The sequence below is a fragment of the Amblyraja radiata genome, chromosome 11 (assembly GCF_010909765.2).
Source record: "Amblyraja radiata isolate CabotCenter1 chromosome 11, sAmbRad1.1.pri, whole genome shotgun sequence".
NCBI classification, from domain to species: Eukaryota; Metazoa; Chordata; class Chondrichthyes; order Rajiformes; family Rajidae; genus Amblyraja; species Amblyraja radiata.
Window position 1 is genome coordinate 54,073,784 of NC_045966.1, and position 15,514 is coordinate 54,089,297.

General features: G+C 42.6%; 1 protein-coding gene across 6 annotated transcripts in view; it reads left to right on the forward strand.

Annotated features, from left to right (window-relative positions):
- Window positions 1–15,514, forward strand: part of jakmip2 (janus kinase and microtubule interacting protein 2) — a 209,158-nt gene that overhangs the window by 135,582 nt on the left and 58,062 nt on the right. For all 6 annotated transcript variants that reach the window (XM_033029941.1, XM_033029937.1, XM_033029943.1 and 3 more), the window contains 3 exons: window positions 7,177–7,317; window positions 10,493–10,549; window positions 13,167–13,286. In XM_033029941.1, the coding sequence (XP_032885832.1) occupies window positions 7,177–7,317; window positions 10,493–10,549; window positions 13,167–13,286 (318 nt within the window). The remainder of the gene's footprint in view (window positions 1–7,176; window positions 7,318–10,492; window positions 10,550–13,166; window positions 13,287–15,514) is intronic.

Here is a 15,514-nt window from a genome sequence, read left to right on the forward strand (position 1 = left end):
TTTAAGAAGGAACTGCAGATGCTGGAAAATCGAAGGTACACAAAAAAGCTGGAGAAACTCAGCGGGTGCAGCAGTCTGTCTGACTTCAGTCTGAAGAAGGGTTTCGGCCCAAAACGTTGCCTATTTCCTTCGCTCCATAGTTGCTGCTGCACCCACTGAGTTTCTCCAGCTTTTTTGTGTACCTGAGGTGTAAACAATGATGGAGTAAGGCTTGAAAATGTAGGCATTACAACGAGGTGTCACAGTGGTAGAGTTGCTGTCCTACAGCTCTTGCAACGCCAGAGACCCGGCTTTGATCCCGACTACGGGTGCTGTCGTACTGACTCCCTGTAACCACGTGGGTTTTCTCCGCGATCTTCGGTTTCCTCCCATGCTCCAAAGACGTACAGGTTTTGGTATAATTCTCCCTAGTGTGTGTGGGATAGCGTTCGTGTGCGGGAATCGCTGGTCGGCGCAGGCTCGGTTGGCCGAAGAGCCTGTTTCTGCATTGTATCTCTGAAACTAAAAACTAAAATTAATTCATATAGAAAAGGTAAATCAAAAAAAATAATTGGCAGACAAGGCATCACACCTAGTATGTCATAGAATGAACCAATATCAACAAGATTTTATTCATTAAAAAGGGATAGACACATAGAAAATAGGTGCAGGAGTATGCCATTCAGTTCTTCGAGCCAGCAGTGCCATTCAATATGATTATGGTTGAACATCATAAATCAGTACCCCGTTCCTGCTTTAGAAACATAGACATAGAAACATAGAAACATAGAAAATAGGTGCAGGAGTAGGCCATTCGGCCCTTCGAGCCTGCACCGCCATTCAATATGATCATGGCTGATCATCCAACTCAGTATCCTGTACCTGCCTTCTCTCCACACCCCCTGATCCCTTTAGCCACAAGGGCCACATCTAACTCCCTCTTAAATATAGCCAATGAACTGGCCTCAACTACCTTCTGTGGCAGAGAATTCCACAGATTCACCACTCTCTGTGTGAAAAATGTTTTTCTCATCTCGGTCCTAAAAGATTTACCCCTTATCCTTAAACTGTGACCCCTTGTTCTGGTCTTCCCCCACATCCGGAACAACCTTCCTGCATCTAGCCTGTCCAACCCCTTAAGAATTTTGTACGTTTCTATAAGATACCTCCTCAATCTTCTAAATTCTAGCGAGTACAAGCCGAGTCTATCCAGTCTTTCTTCATATGAAAGTCCTGACATCCCAGGAATCAGTCTGGTGAACCTTCTCTGTACTCCCTCTATGGCAAGAATGTCTTTTCTCAGATTAGGAGACCAAAACTGTACGCAATACTCCAGGTGTGGTCTCACCAAGACCCTGTGCAACTGCAGTAGAACCTCCCTGCTCCTATACTCAAATTCTTTTGCTATGAATGCTAACATACCATTCGCTTTCTTCACTGCCTGCTGCACCTGCATGCCTACTTTCAATAACTGGTGTACCATGACACCCACGTCTCGTTGCATCTCCCCTTTTCTACTTTCCTGTTTTTGCCACCAAAGTGGATAACCTCACATTTATCCACATTACACTGCATCTGCCATTCATTTGCCCACTCACCCAGCCTATCCAAGTCACCTTGCAGCCTCCTAGCATCCTCCTCACAGCTAACGCTGCCCCCCAGCTTCGTGTCATCTGCAAACATGGAGATGTTGCATTCAATTCCCTCGTCCAAATCATTAATATATATTGTAAATAGCTAGGGTCCCAGCACTGAGCCTAGCGGTACCGCACTAGTCAATGCCTGCCATTGTGAAAAGGACCCGTTTACTCCTACTCTTTGCCTCCTGTCTGCCAGCCAGTTCTCTATCCACATCAATACTGAACCCCCAATACCGTGTGCTTTAAGTTTGTATACTAATCTCTTATGTGGGACCTTGTCGAAAGCCTTCTGAAAGTCCAGATATAACACATCCACTGGTTCTCCCTTATTCACTCTACTAGTTACATCCTCGAAAAATTCTATAAGATTCGTCAGACATGATTTACCTTTCATAAATCCATGCTGACTTTGCCCTATGATTTCACCACTTTCCAAATGTGCTGCTATCCCATCTTTAATAACTGACTCTAGCAGTTTCCCCACTACCGATGTTAGACTAACTAGTCTGTAATTCCCCGTTTTCTCTCTCGCTCCCTTTTTAAAGAGTGGGGTTAGATTAGCTACCCTCCAATCCTCAGGAACTACTCCAGAATCTAAATAGTTTTGAAAAATTATCACTAATGCATCCACTATTTCGGCGGCTTCTTCCTTAAGTGCTTTGGGATGCAGCCTATCTGGCCCTGGGGATTTATCGGCCTTTAATCCATTCAATTTACCTAACACCACTTCCCGGCTAACCTGGATTTCACTCAGTTCCTCCATCTCATTTGACCCCCGGTCCCCTGCTATTTCCGGCAGATTATTTATGTCTTCCTTAGTGAAGACAGAACCAAAGTAGTTATTCAACTGGTCTGCCACGTCCTTGTTCCCCATGATCAATTCACCTGTTTCTGACTGCAAGGGACCTACATTTGTTTTAACTAATATTTTTCTCTTCACATATCTATAAAAACCTTTGTAGTCAGATTTTATGTTCCCTGCCAGTTTCTTTCATAATCTAATTTCCCTTTCCTAATGAAGCCCTTTGTCCTCCTCTGCTGGACTCTGAATTTCTCCCAGTCCTCTGGTAGGCTGCTTTTTCTGGCTAATTTGTAAGCTTCATCTTTTGTTTTGATACTATCCCTGATTTCCCTTGTTATCCACGGATGCACTACCTTCCCTGATTTATTATTTTGCCAAACTGGGATGAACAATTGTTGTAGTTCATCCATGCAGTCTTTAAATGCCTTCCATTGCATATCCACCATCAACCCTTTAAGAATCAATTGCCAGTCTATCTTGGCCAATTCACGTCTCATACCCTCAAAGTTACCTTTCTTTAAGTTCAGGACCCTTTTTTCTGAATTAACAATGTCACTCTCCATCCTAATGAAGAACTCAACCATATTATGGTCACTCTTGCCCAAGGGGCCATGCACAACAAGACTGCTAACTAACCCTTCCTCATTACTCAATACCCAATCTAGAATAGCCTGCTCTCTCGTTGGTTCCTCTACATGTTGGTTTAGAAAACTATCCCGCATACATTCCAAGAAATCCTCTTCCTCAGCACCCTTGCCAATTTGATTCACCCAATCTATATGTAGATTGAAGTCACCCATTATAACTGTTTTACCTTTGTTGCACACATTTCTAATTTCCTGTTTGATGCCATCCCCAACTCCACTACTACTGTTAGGTGGCTTGTACACAACTCCCATAGTTTTCTCCCCATATCCCTTGATTCTGTTAGCCCAAAGAGCTATAGCTAACTCTCTCTTAAATACATCCAGTGAATAGGCCTCCACTGCCTTCTGTGGCAGAGAATTCCACAGATTCACAACTCTCTGAGTGAAAAAGCCTTTCCTCATCTCAGTCCTAAATGGCCTACCGCTTATTCTTAAACTGTGACCTGCTGGTTCTGGGCTCCCCCAACATTAGGAACATTTTTCCTGCATCTAGCCTGTCCAATCCCTTAAGAATGTTATATGTTTCTATAAGATACCCTCTCATCCTTCTAAATTCCAGTCGATCCATTCTTGAAACAAACACTTGATCAACACTTAAAATGGCTGAAGGTTGGAGCAGAAGAAACCAGTTAATAAATGTTATTTGGGAACATCTATCATATTTGGTTTGATTTTGTTGTAAGGAAATGTAGCATGGACACAGGGCACGTGACCCATCGAGCCCGGACCAACCACTAATCATCCATTAATCCTACACCTAACCATTTTATTCTCTGCACAATTCCATTAAGTTCAAGTCAAGATAAGTCGAGTTTATTGTTGAATGCACAAGTGTACACAGACGTACAGGTACTGTGACTATCTTGCTTAAAGTAGCATCACACTCAGACAAGTGCTTAAAACATAAATTAGATATAAATTACCCATACATTCTATGAGACAGTGAAAGGAGATAAAGATTGCACAGAAACACAATGAGAAAAATATGTCTAATGTAGAAAAACAAGGCCATCCCTCAAAGTTATTGCTTCACACTAGGGGTAATTTACAGCAGCCAATTAACTTATTAACCTGCACATCTTTGGGATAAGGTGACAAACCTGAATACTTTAAGAAAATTAAATATCAAGTCATATTCCAGATACCAAGTGGTATTGATATTCCAATCTGGACTCAATAATAGGAATGTGGTTATTCTATTTTTTTTTTAAATGACCATCCATTATGCAAAGAAGGGTCTCGACCCGAAACGTCGCACATTCCTTCTCTCCAGAGTTGCTGCCTCACCTGCTGAGTTACTCCAGCATTTTGTGTCATTCCTTACGTAATATGTTTAACCACAGAACGTACTGTTGCCAGGAAGGCACAGTGCTACTGCCTCATAATTAAAGTTCAGAATGTGCTTCGAATAGGTTTAATGGAAGATAAATGCTCTTAAACAGCACGGAAGGTGTATTGGGATTGCTGTGCAGGGTTGTACACAAGCTTAATTGTGCAATTAGCTATGTGCGTGTTTTGACCTTATCACTGATCTCAGTCTGAAAGCAGCTGTTTGACTAGGAATAGCAGGGAAATGGGAAGCAAATCGCCCCAAAGGAGTTACTATGGTTTAGTCCATACAACCACCACTGTGCAACCCTGTCCTCTGACAAAAAGATTTCACATTGAGACCCTGGAAAATACAGACTACTTCTTATATCTTAAAAGTCATCTCTTAGCTGAGGCAGACATTGATGATGATGCTCACCATAATTTTCAATGCCTCCATACAGCATTTGAGCAACTGAGGAAAGAGCTGTTTGAAGAACAAGACCTTAGACTAGCATTAAAATCATGGTCTGCTGTGCAGTTGTGACCCTTGTGGCATGGTCTATCCACAGCAGGCAGAACAAGACACTGGCAAAATACCACTACAGCTGCCACAACAAAATCCGCCCAGTTTACTCCAGCATTTTTTGTCTATCTTTGGTTCAAACCAGTACCTGCATTTGCTTCCTACACCTCTAAAATTTACTGGTAGGTTAAGTGAACCTCCAGGCCAAGTGAACTTCTCCCCGTCCAACATTCTCACCACTGAGATGACAATTGCACTCAGTCCACACGCTTGGACAGGCGACAATATTCTGTTGCTCAATGCTAGATTGTCAGAACAGGCACTCTAAGGCACTGTCCATGGAAAAGATCATCAGATTGATAGAACAAATGATTTTTGAATATTTAGTTTAGTTTATTGTCACGTGTACCGAAGTACAGTGAAAAGCTTGTGTTGCGTGCAATCCAGTCCGTGGAAAGACAATACATGATTACAATCGAGTCATTCATAGTGTATCGATACATGACAAGGGAATCGACACAAGGTCAGATCTGAGAGAAGTTTAAGATCATAGTCGAAGAAATGTTGCTGTAGGAATAGAGATTTAAGAATGTAGAGTGATTCTAATATGTGTTTGTGGATCTGCTTGTGGAGCTAACACGCAAATAGTCACCTAGGTTGGGCACCATCTTGCCCTGGGTTGGGCGCCATCTTGCCAAAGCCTCCCTGAAAATAATGCAACATGTCCACTAACTCCTGGGAATCTCTGGCCTACGACCACTCAAAGTGGAGAAGGAGCATTTTGGACAGTGCCAAGAATTTCAAGTCCATGTGTCAAGAGCTTACAGAAACCCAGCATGAAGAGCAGACCTGGTGCAACACGACAACCATCCTATCAACCATATTTTGGCCCATCTGTGGAAGAGATTTATCATTGCCTTCAACAGTTGCCTCACCACCTGGAAACTATCTTTTATCCCTAGGGGTTTACTAAGAAGACAAGAACAGCTACTAGTTAGGGGGGGGGGGGGTCTTTTTTTTGAGGGGGGTCTATGGTCACAGCAATAATTTAGATGTGAATGGAATTGAAATCCTACCAAATAAATAAAACATATACCCTAATTGAAGTATATAAAAGGCATCGATAGGGTAGACAGAACATTTTTCTCAGATTTGAGACCATTAAGGTCAGAAGGGGAAAGTTTAAAGGTGATGTGCAGGACAAGTTTTGTTTTACACAGAGTTGTAGGAGCCTGGAATACTCTGCCAGGGGTGGTGGTGGACACAGGTACGATGGTCATATTGATGAGGCTTTTAGACATGCATGTGGGTATGCAGGGAATAGAGGGCTATGGGCCACATGCAGGCAGTGGAGCTTAGTTTAACTCAACATCATGTTTGGCACAGATATTGTGGACTTAAGGGTCTATTCTTGCATGGTACCATTCAATGTTCCAAATACATAATCTATCTGGTACCCATTCTTTAGATCTCAGTTCCTAAAGGGCCCGTTCCACTGCGGGGACCTAATTGGCGAGTTTAGATGAGTTTGCCCTCAACTCATGCTCGCAGCATGGTCAACACAAGGTCCTAGGATGTCTTTATAACTCTCCTTCATGCTCGAGAGTGGTGCCCGCGTACTCGAGGCCTCAGATAGATCGCGGCTTTTTTTTAGCATGCTGAAAAATGCCCACAAGTAAAAAAAGGTCGCCATGGAAAAAAATCAATATTTTTTTTACTCGTAGGTTTAGTCGAGGTAGGTCATAGTAGGTCGTAATGCTATTCGTAGGTAATCAAAGGCAATCGAAGGTAATCGAAGGTAGTCAAAGGTAGTCATAGATAGTCTTCAACATAGTCGAAGGAGGTCGAAGGAGGTCATCTTCACTCTCCGCTATTCAGTGTCCAATTTTCCTGAAGCTATTCTTCAACATAGTCGAAGGAGGTCGAAGGAGATCGAAGGAAGTCTTCAACACATTCGTAGGAGGTTCTCTACATAGTCGAGGAAGATCGAAGGAAGTGTTCTACTTTGGCGATACAACACGACCATGACACTTTTTCATACTCTCCTAAACTCTTCTACACTCGCAAATTAGGTCCCCTCAGTGGGACAGGCCCTTAAAGAATCAGTTGGAGAGTAATGCTAGTAGTTGTAGTTATACTCTGAAGTACTATGACTGTCATTAAACTATGGTCTATGCTCTACAACATTACCATTTCATGTAAGCAAGAGAATAATTGCTTTCCAAAAGATAATTTATAACTGATTGATGCATTTTCTTCTTTGTATTTCTACAGAAAGATAAGAACGGCTCCCATTTTCCCTTGAAGAAATTACGCTCCTTAAATGATCTTGACCAAGCTCATGAAGAACAAGAAGTTGAATTTTTAAAGCTTCAGGTTATCGAACAACAAAACATCATTGATGATTTGACCAGGGTGAGTGGCTGGAGCTTCTGTGGTTTGCTGGTAACCAACATGTTGGGGAAAACCCAGTTGATAACCCACACATACTTGATCCAAGATTACCAATCAATGACATTTGGAATAAATAGGGTGGACTAGAGCCCTGCACTGTGTAGAGCCTTTCTGACTGTAGGTGGCTGAAGATTGGGAGAGTTAGCAGAGGCTAGAGTTAATGATCTGAAGATGGATGGACATTGGGAGGGTTGGAAAGGTCAGACAGTAAAAGTAAAAGGCTACACACAACTTTCACGCATGGAAACTGGATTACATCTGCCTTCATGCACCCCATGTGTATTATCATGACTGAAGTAATGCCCAGTTCCTCAGCCGTTGTATATCTGCAAAACATTTTGAGAGCATTGATAACACTCAATCATGTATCGATCTCCCGGTTGTTAAACACTTGAACTCCCCTCCCATTCTCACACTTACCTTTCAGTCCTGGGCCTCCCCCACTGTAAGAGTGAGGCCAAATGGAAATTGGAGGAACAACACCTCATATTTCACTTGGGCAGCTTAGAACCCAATGGTACTATGAACATTGATTTCTCTAACTTCAAGTAAACATTACTTTTCCTCTCTCTCCGTCCCTCCCCCACCCTAGTTTCATGACTAGTTTCACTGTCCTCTTGAATAAATTTACTGTTTGTATGCCTCGTTGTCACCTTCCCCTCAGCCAACAATGAACCATTTTACATTTCCTTGATCATCATCTGATTACCTTACCCTTCCATATCTATAATTTCCCTCTGCCCTGACTCTCAGTCTGAAGAAGGGTGTCAACCTGAAATTTCACCCGCTGAGTTACGCCAGTATTTTGTGTCTATCCTCCATGTTCAACGCTAGGTCTGCTCATGTGAAGCTTCAAAAAGTGCGGATGTGCACTGCCCGTGTCAACTTGGCGTGAATCACTGGTAGCAGATGCTGTCCCCTGCCACAAGAGGCCAGGTGATGTCCCCATGGGAAGCTCAGAGACACTCCTGTGTGAATGGAGTATGTCAGGATGGCCAGTTGGCATGTGAGTCACTGTAGCAACCAGTAGACCTACAGCAAGATCAACCCATTATTACATCCACCAACATTCTGTTACTGCTGGGTACCTATCAATACTTCAAGGGTAACAGTTGCAAAGGATTGTTTTTCTATTAACTAGCTGTGGGCATGGTAGACAATGGCATGATAGACAAAAAGCTTGCTAATATCTCAGTTAAAAAGTATATCAAGGAATTGCAGATAAATGCTTGAGATCTGTGTATATTTCTGTCTGCACACCATGACTTGCTTTGCCTTTGGGTTGGATTTATAGACTACTACAATATGAAACAATGTTGGATATTTACAGTACATATAACATTTTCATCAGGGTCAGTGACTAATAACATTGCTGCTGCAGCATCTAGTACAGGCATTGTGTCTATACATTTGCAATGGAAATGATCCCAATCCTGAGGGTCATTAAGATGAAAATAATGCAGAGAAGATTTATGAGGATATTACCAGCATGTGAGGGCTTGAGCTTTCGGGAGAAGTTGGATAACTTAGGACCTCATTCCTTTGAGCAACGGAGGCTGAGTGTTGATCTTATAATAATAATAATAATAATAATGGATGGGGTTTATATAGCGCCTTTCTAATACTCAAGGCGCTTTACATCGCATTATTCATTCACTCCTCAGTCACACTCGGTGGTGGTAAACTACTTCTGTAGCCATAGCTGCCCTGGGGCAGACTGACGGAAGCGTGGCTGCCAATCTGCGCCTACGGCCCCTCCGACCACCACCAATCACTCACACACATTCACACACATTCACACACAGGCAAAGGTGGGTGAAGTGTCTTGCCCAAGGACACAACGACAGTATGCACTCCAAGCGGGATTCGAACCGGCTACCTTCCGGTTGCCAGCCGAACACTTAACCCATTGTGCCATCTGTCGTCCCGTGCATTGTGCATTATAGAGGTGTATTAGCCAGAGTCTTTTACCCAGAATGGGGGATTCAAGAAACAGAGAACATAGATTTAAGGTGCGAGGAGAAAGATTTAATAGGAACCTGAGGTGCAACTTTTTCTCATAGAGGGTAGTGGGTATAAGGAACTGCAAGAGGAGGTAATTGAGACAGGTATGATAGCACCATTTGAATGACATTTGGACAGGTACATGAATTAGAACGGGTTAAGAGGGATATGATCCAAACGCGGGCAGGTGGAACTGGCATAGATGGGGCACCATGGCCTGCATGGGCAAGTTGGGCAGAAGGGCCTGTTTCCATGCTGTCTGACTCTAAGTAGACGGCGTGAAGGAGTGTAGATACAAAATAGGTGGAATTTCCAGTAAAGATTCCCAGTTATAAGAAAAGCAAGATATAACACAGCCCATGCTACAATGAAGCATCATTTTGCTGATTTTTTAAAACTTTGAATAATGGAAAAATAGTCAACTTTCCTTGCTGCGGTTATTTAGAAGGAAACACTGGTGTTTTATAGAATGTTTCAGTGAACAGTTGAATCAGCTGCATCCCTTGGTCTATTCATTGGGTGTTACGTACAAATGTCATGCATTTAGTTACAAAAGTAGAAAAGAACCAATGGGGAACAGTAGTGCAGAGTACTTAGGAAGGATAATAAGAACGCTACAGTAGAAACAAAAAACAACAGATGCTGGTTTATACCAAAGATAAACACAAAGTGCTGTAGTAACTCAATGGGTCAGGCAGCATCGCTGGAGAAAAATAATGCTTTTTCTCAGAGATGCTGGCTGACACGCTGAGCTACTCCAGCACGCCAGTTCACTCTCACTACAGTGTTCATTTTTTTAATCCATCTTGAAAATTAAAGGGAAATTCATAGCATTTGCACCTTCAGAGATACTCAGTCCAGAGATAGCCATTCCTGGAGCAGTAATAAATGCAGAGCATTTGAGAAGCCACAAATGTGCATCTTAGCCTGTGAGCCGTTTTCATTGTGCATTTAAGGTCTTTCAACAGAACAAAGAACTGTATACACAACTCAATGCATGGCAGATGGATTGTTCCAATGGGATGTATCCTTTCATTTGAATCTCTTGGCTTTGTCCTTTTGTATTTGATCCTATGACACGTGATTTCCAAGAATCTCTGGGTCAATTCAGTGCTTGTCTGTTTTTGTTTAGGACCGAGAGCGACTGCTTCGCCGCAAAAGACACAAGCGAAACGCAAAGCATATCAAGGTAAATTGTAGATGCAAAGACTACACATACTGCAACCCTGAGTGAGGTAAATGGACAGGTCACATTTTGTGTTTGGACCCTTCTTCAAACTGATGGAGTAGATGGGAGATGGTTGGCAGAAAGAGGTGAGGGGAAGGGGTGGGACCAGATATAGGAAGTGCGAGGTGGGCCCAAATAGGGAGAGGGATGCCTGAAAGATCAGCCGAGTGGTGGAGAAAAGAGTGGAGATGGTAACCAAGGTGGTAGTGATCTGTGGAGAAGGATTCACAGGGCTTCCTGGTGAGACAGAGGGTTACATACATCTCCTCCAACCTTGTCCATTGTGTTTGGCTCTTAATGTGGCCTCCTCAACATCAGTGAGACCAAATGTAAGGTAGGTGAGTGCTTCGCCGAACACTCACACCCTGTCCGCCAAGGCTTGTGCTAGCCATTTTAATTCCCTATCCCATTCCCCGACAAACCCTTCCCTGAGGCCATACACAAATTGAAACAACAGCATCTCATATTCTACTTGGGGAGGCAATAACCCAATGGCATGAACATTGAATTCTCCAACATCAGCTAACATCCCATCACCCTCCTCTTCTCACCTTCCCAGCTCCCCACTCCGCACTTGGACAGCTTACTCTCCACTCCCACGATCCCATTGCTCCTCTTCCACCACCTCCTTCTGTTTATCTCCCACCCCTCCATACTCCAGGATTCTCTCCTCCCACCATCCCTCCATTTGGTTCGACATTTCACTCCCCACTTTGCTTCTTTATCAGATTCCACCTTCTGCACCCTTTGTCTCCTTCACATCACCTCTAGCCTTGGTTACCATCTCCATTCTCTCCAACCTCCCCCCCCCCCCCCACCCCCAAGTTGATTCATCTGCTAATAAAACTCTCTTTACCTGGATTCACCTAACACTTGTCAGCTCTTCCCCCTCCTCTTCCCCTCACCTCGTTCGACCAGCTTTCCACTTCTCCATCAGTTTGAAGAAGGTTCAAAACCCAAAATGTCATCTGTCAATTTTCCACCACAGATGCTGCCTGACCCACTAAGTGCCTCCAACAGTTTATTTTCCATTCAGGGTAAATTGTAATGCTTGATATGTCGAGAGATGATTTTTAACCCATTTTTGATGCCAAAATCTGCTTAATGGATTTGTTATTGCAATGATGCAACCTTTCACAAAAAATGTATGAATTCACTACAATTCAACTAGTTTTTATCAAAGCACGGATGCCCAAAAAGTATTGAGGATGCAGGAAACCAGAAGTAAAAGATGTTTGGAACTGTGGAAAGAGATAGTGTTAATGAGTCAGATCAAATACACTTCTGACAGTCTTTTACCTGAAATGTAGCACTGCTTCTCTTTAGTAGACCATGCAGATTGAGGAAAGTTAACTAATAATATCAGCAACATGTTTACCTTGATGACATGTTTCTTTGTAAATTCACCAATAATAGATTTGTATGAAAAATATTTTGGTTGATTGAATGATACAGCATGGAAACAGGCCCTTCGGCCCACTGAGTCTACGTCAACCATCGATCACGTGTTCACACTAGTTTAATGTGTTCGCACTTTCTCATCCACTCCTTACACACTAGGGCCAAATTACAGAGGCCAATTAACTTACAAACTCACACTTTCTTTGAGATGTAGAAGCCAGAACACCCAGAGGAATCCCACACTGTCACAGAGAGAACTTGCAATCTCCATTCAGACAGCACCCGAGGTCAGGATCGAACCTGGGTCTCCGGCGCTGTGAGGCAGCAGCTCTACAAGCTGCACCACTGCGCTGCCAATTTCTGTGACATTGTGTCTGCATAAAGGGATATCGTTCTTTGGTGGTTCATAGAATGCATAATATTTTTATATTGTGGTTCCACACATGATCCCTGTTGCAGCTAAAAATGCCCAATCATTTTGCTTTAAAACAAAACAAAATAGAGATATGGTTTCCAATTTGTACCTTCTTTAATACTTAATGAATTGTGTCGATTTAAGTAGCAATAGGAAAAATTTTCATTTGATGGAAACAGTTCATCTGTAAAGTTGCAGCCTTAACGCGCCAGGGACCTGGGTTCGATCATGCCTATAGGTGCTATCTGTGCAGAGTTTGTGTGTTTTCCCCATGACCTGCATGAGATTTCTCCGAGATATTCTCCCTGTCCTGGTGTAAATGTGAAAACTGTCCCTGGTGTGTGTAGGGACATGTTAATGTACAGGGATCACTGGTCGGTGCATTGTTGGTGGGCCAAAGGGCCTGTTTCCGCACTATCTCTAAACTACAAGTAAAAACTAATTGGAAGGAGCTTTATGTTTCCTTTATAGGTGCTGCCTGTCTAACATTTCCCTGTTCTTAACTCAAATTTCAAACATCTGCAGAATATTTTTCATTTTCAGGTTTTATTTATTTTGATTTGTGAAGTTGCACAGACCTATTAACTCTGTAGTGTTCCACACTCATGCCATTCAGATGTGGAGCTGAAGTATAATCTCTAGAAAGTAAAGACCTGATCATAAACAGACATGAATCATACTACTTACTTTTATCTTGCATTTTGTACCCGTTTTGAGGAAAGGGTAATCACCCCCTGTTGCTCTCTTTACCTCTCCTCACAGAGACATGTGGTGGAAACATGTTTTGGGTTTGATGAAGAATCGATGGATTCAGAAACGTCATCCTTGGCCTCCTACAGAACAGACAGGACACCAGCAACACCAGAAGATGACCTGAATGAAGTGAGTAGATACATAATCTTAATAGAAGGTGTTGATTCCAAGGAGTGAAAGTGTGTGGACTAAATTAATATTTTGTCTGTACATGTAATGACAGTGACAAGAGTTTAATGGAAAGCAAAGCATAGTGCCGCTGGTAGACACAAACCCAAATACCACAGGCTATGATGGTCTAGGATTGCTCTATGTTGGTACATCATATCTTTCCATGTAGCATACTTATCTAACAGTTCATGTTTGAAAGAACTGCAGATGCTGGTTTAAATCGAAGGTAGACACAAAATTCTGGAGTAACTCAGCGAGACAGGTAGCATCTCTGGAGAGAAGGAATGGGTGACATTTTGGGACAAGACCCTTCTTCAGACCCTTTAGCTAACAGTTTAGTTTTTTATAGATTTTAGCCCACCGAGTCCACACAGAACATTGATCACCTGTTCACACTAGCTCTAAGTCTTCTCACTTTCTCATCCACTCCCTGCAACATTACACCGGCCCATTCACCTGCAAACACGCAGGTCATTAGGATGTAGGAGGAATCAGAGGAAACCCACAATATCACAGGGAGAACTTGCAAACTCCACACAGACATCACCCAAGGTCAGGATCGAACCCGGCTTTCTGGTGCTATGAGGGAGCAGCTCCACGAGTTGCGCAATAATCATGCAAGTGTTTATTCTGATATTCTGATAATTTGAATGGTCCCAGAAATTGAACATTGATATTTCTGAATAACTGAGAAATGTGAAAAATTCCAACAGTGTGAATTGGGAAAAAAAGATTATGTTTAGGACACGTTGCTGGGATTGTAAAAGGGTAACACGTTTTTTATTTGGTGCTGAGGGAAAATCAGTTTTTTTATTCTTCGATAACCTGATGTTACAAATATAGCCGTTTAATTGTTGTTTATGGTATAATATTCCAGCTGCAAAGCCATGTAAAAGTAAAACCCACTGCTAATCTATGTTACTCTGAAGCTTACAAAGCCATTATTTACTTTCCATCGCTAATTGCCGACTTAAGTTTAGTTTAGAGATACAGCGCTGCAACAGGCCCTTCGGCCCACCGGATCCGTGCCGACCAGCAATCACCCCGTACACACTTAACACTATCCTACATACTACATACGAGGGACAATTTTACTAAAGCCAATTAACCTACAAACCTGTACGTTTTTTGGAATATGGGAGTAAACTGGAGCACTCTGCGAAAACTCATGCAGGTCATGGGGAGAACGTACAAACTCCATACAGACAGGACCTGTAATCAGGATCAAACCCGGGTCTTTGCCCTGTAAGGCAGCAACTCTACCACTGAGTCACCATGCCGTCATGGTGGTGCGGTGCCATCTTGAATCGCTGTGCTTTGGAAGATCATATGTTGACATTGATTGGTAAACATTGTCCAGGCCATTTCAGAAGGGAACGGTTATTGAACACTTTCATGTGGGCCAGACTGGGTAAGACTAGCTTTACTGACCACAAAGCACAAGGTGCTCATTTGGCCTATTGGGCCCATGCCGACTACTAGCACAGCAATCCTATCAGTATGACATCCCTCCTTATTTCCTAGTACCCTTCAATTTATTCTCAATCACATGCCAGTCAATTTCTCTTTAATCAATTTGCTACATAGCAACACTAAGTGGTAATTCATTGAAGTGTATGCATTTTTTGGGACGTGAAGGGATGGGAAACCTGGTGCACCAGGTGGGCACAGGGAGAATATGCAACATCTGAACAAACCATTAAGTTCAAATCTAGGAATAGGAATACTTTATTTTCACATGTGACTAAGCACAGTGAGATTCTTTGCTTGCATACACAATGTATACAAATAGCAGCCACCCAAGACATCAACTGAGATTTGCCCCAGCTGGTGTGATTTAGAATTACAATAATATTTCCTATGATGAAAAGCGAGCATCATTTATGGCAACCATGAAAATACCGGTTGGTTGTAAAAGCCTGATTGGGTTCACTAATGTCCTTTAGGAAAGGAAATCTCCCATCCTTACTCAATCTGACCTTTTACGTGACACCAATTTTCTCCTAGTTCCCTGCAAGGCACAGTCCAAGGTCAACTAAAGATGGGCAATGAGAGTTGACCTATCCGCTGCTGCTCACATTTTGACAGTGGATCAGAAGATAGCTCAAGTCACTGTTGTGACTCTCAGCAAGGGTCAAAACACGTCATAAATTATAAAGTAGTCTTGTTTATATTGAGGACAAAAG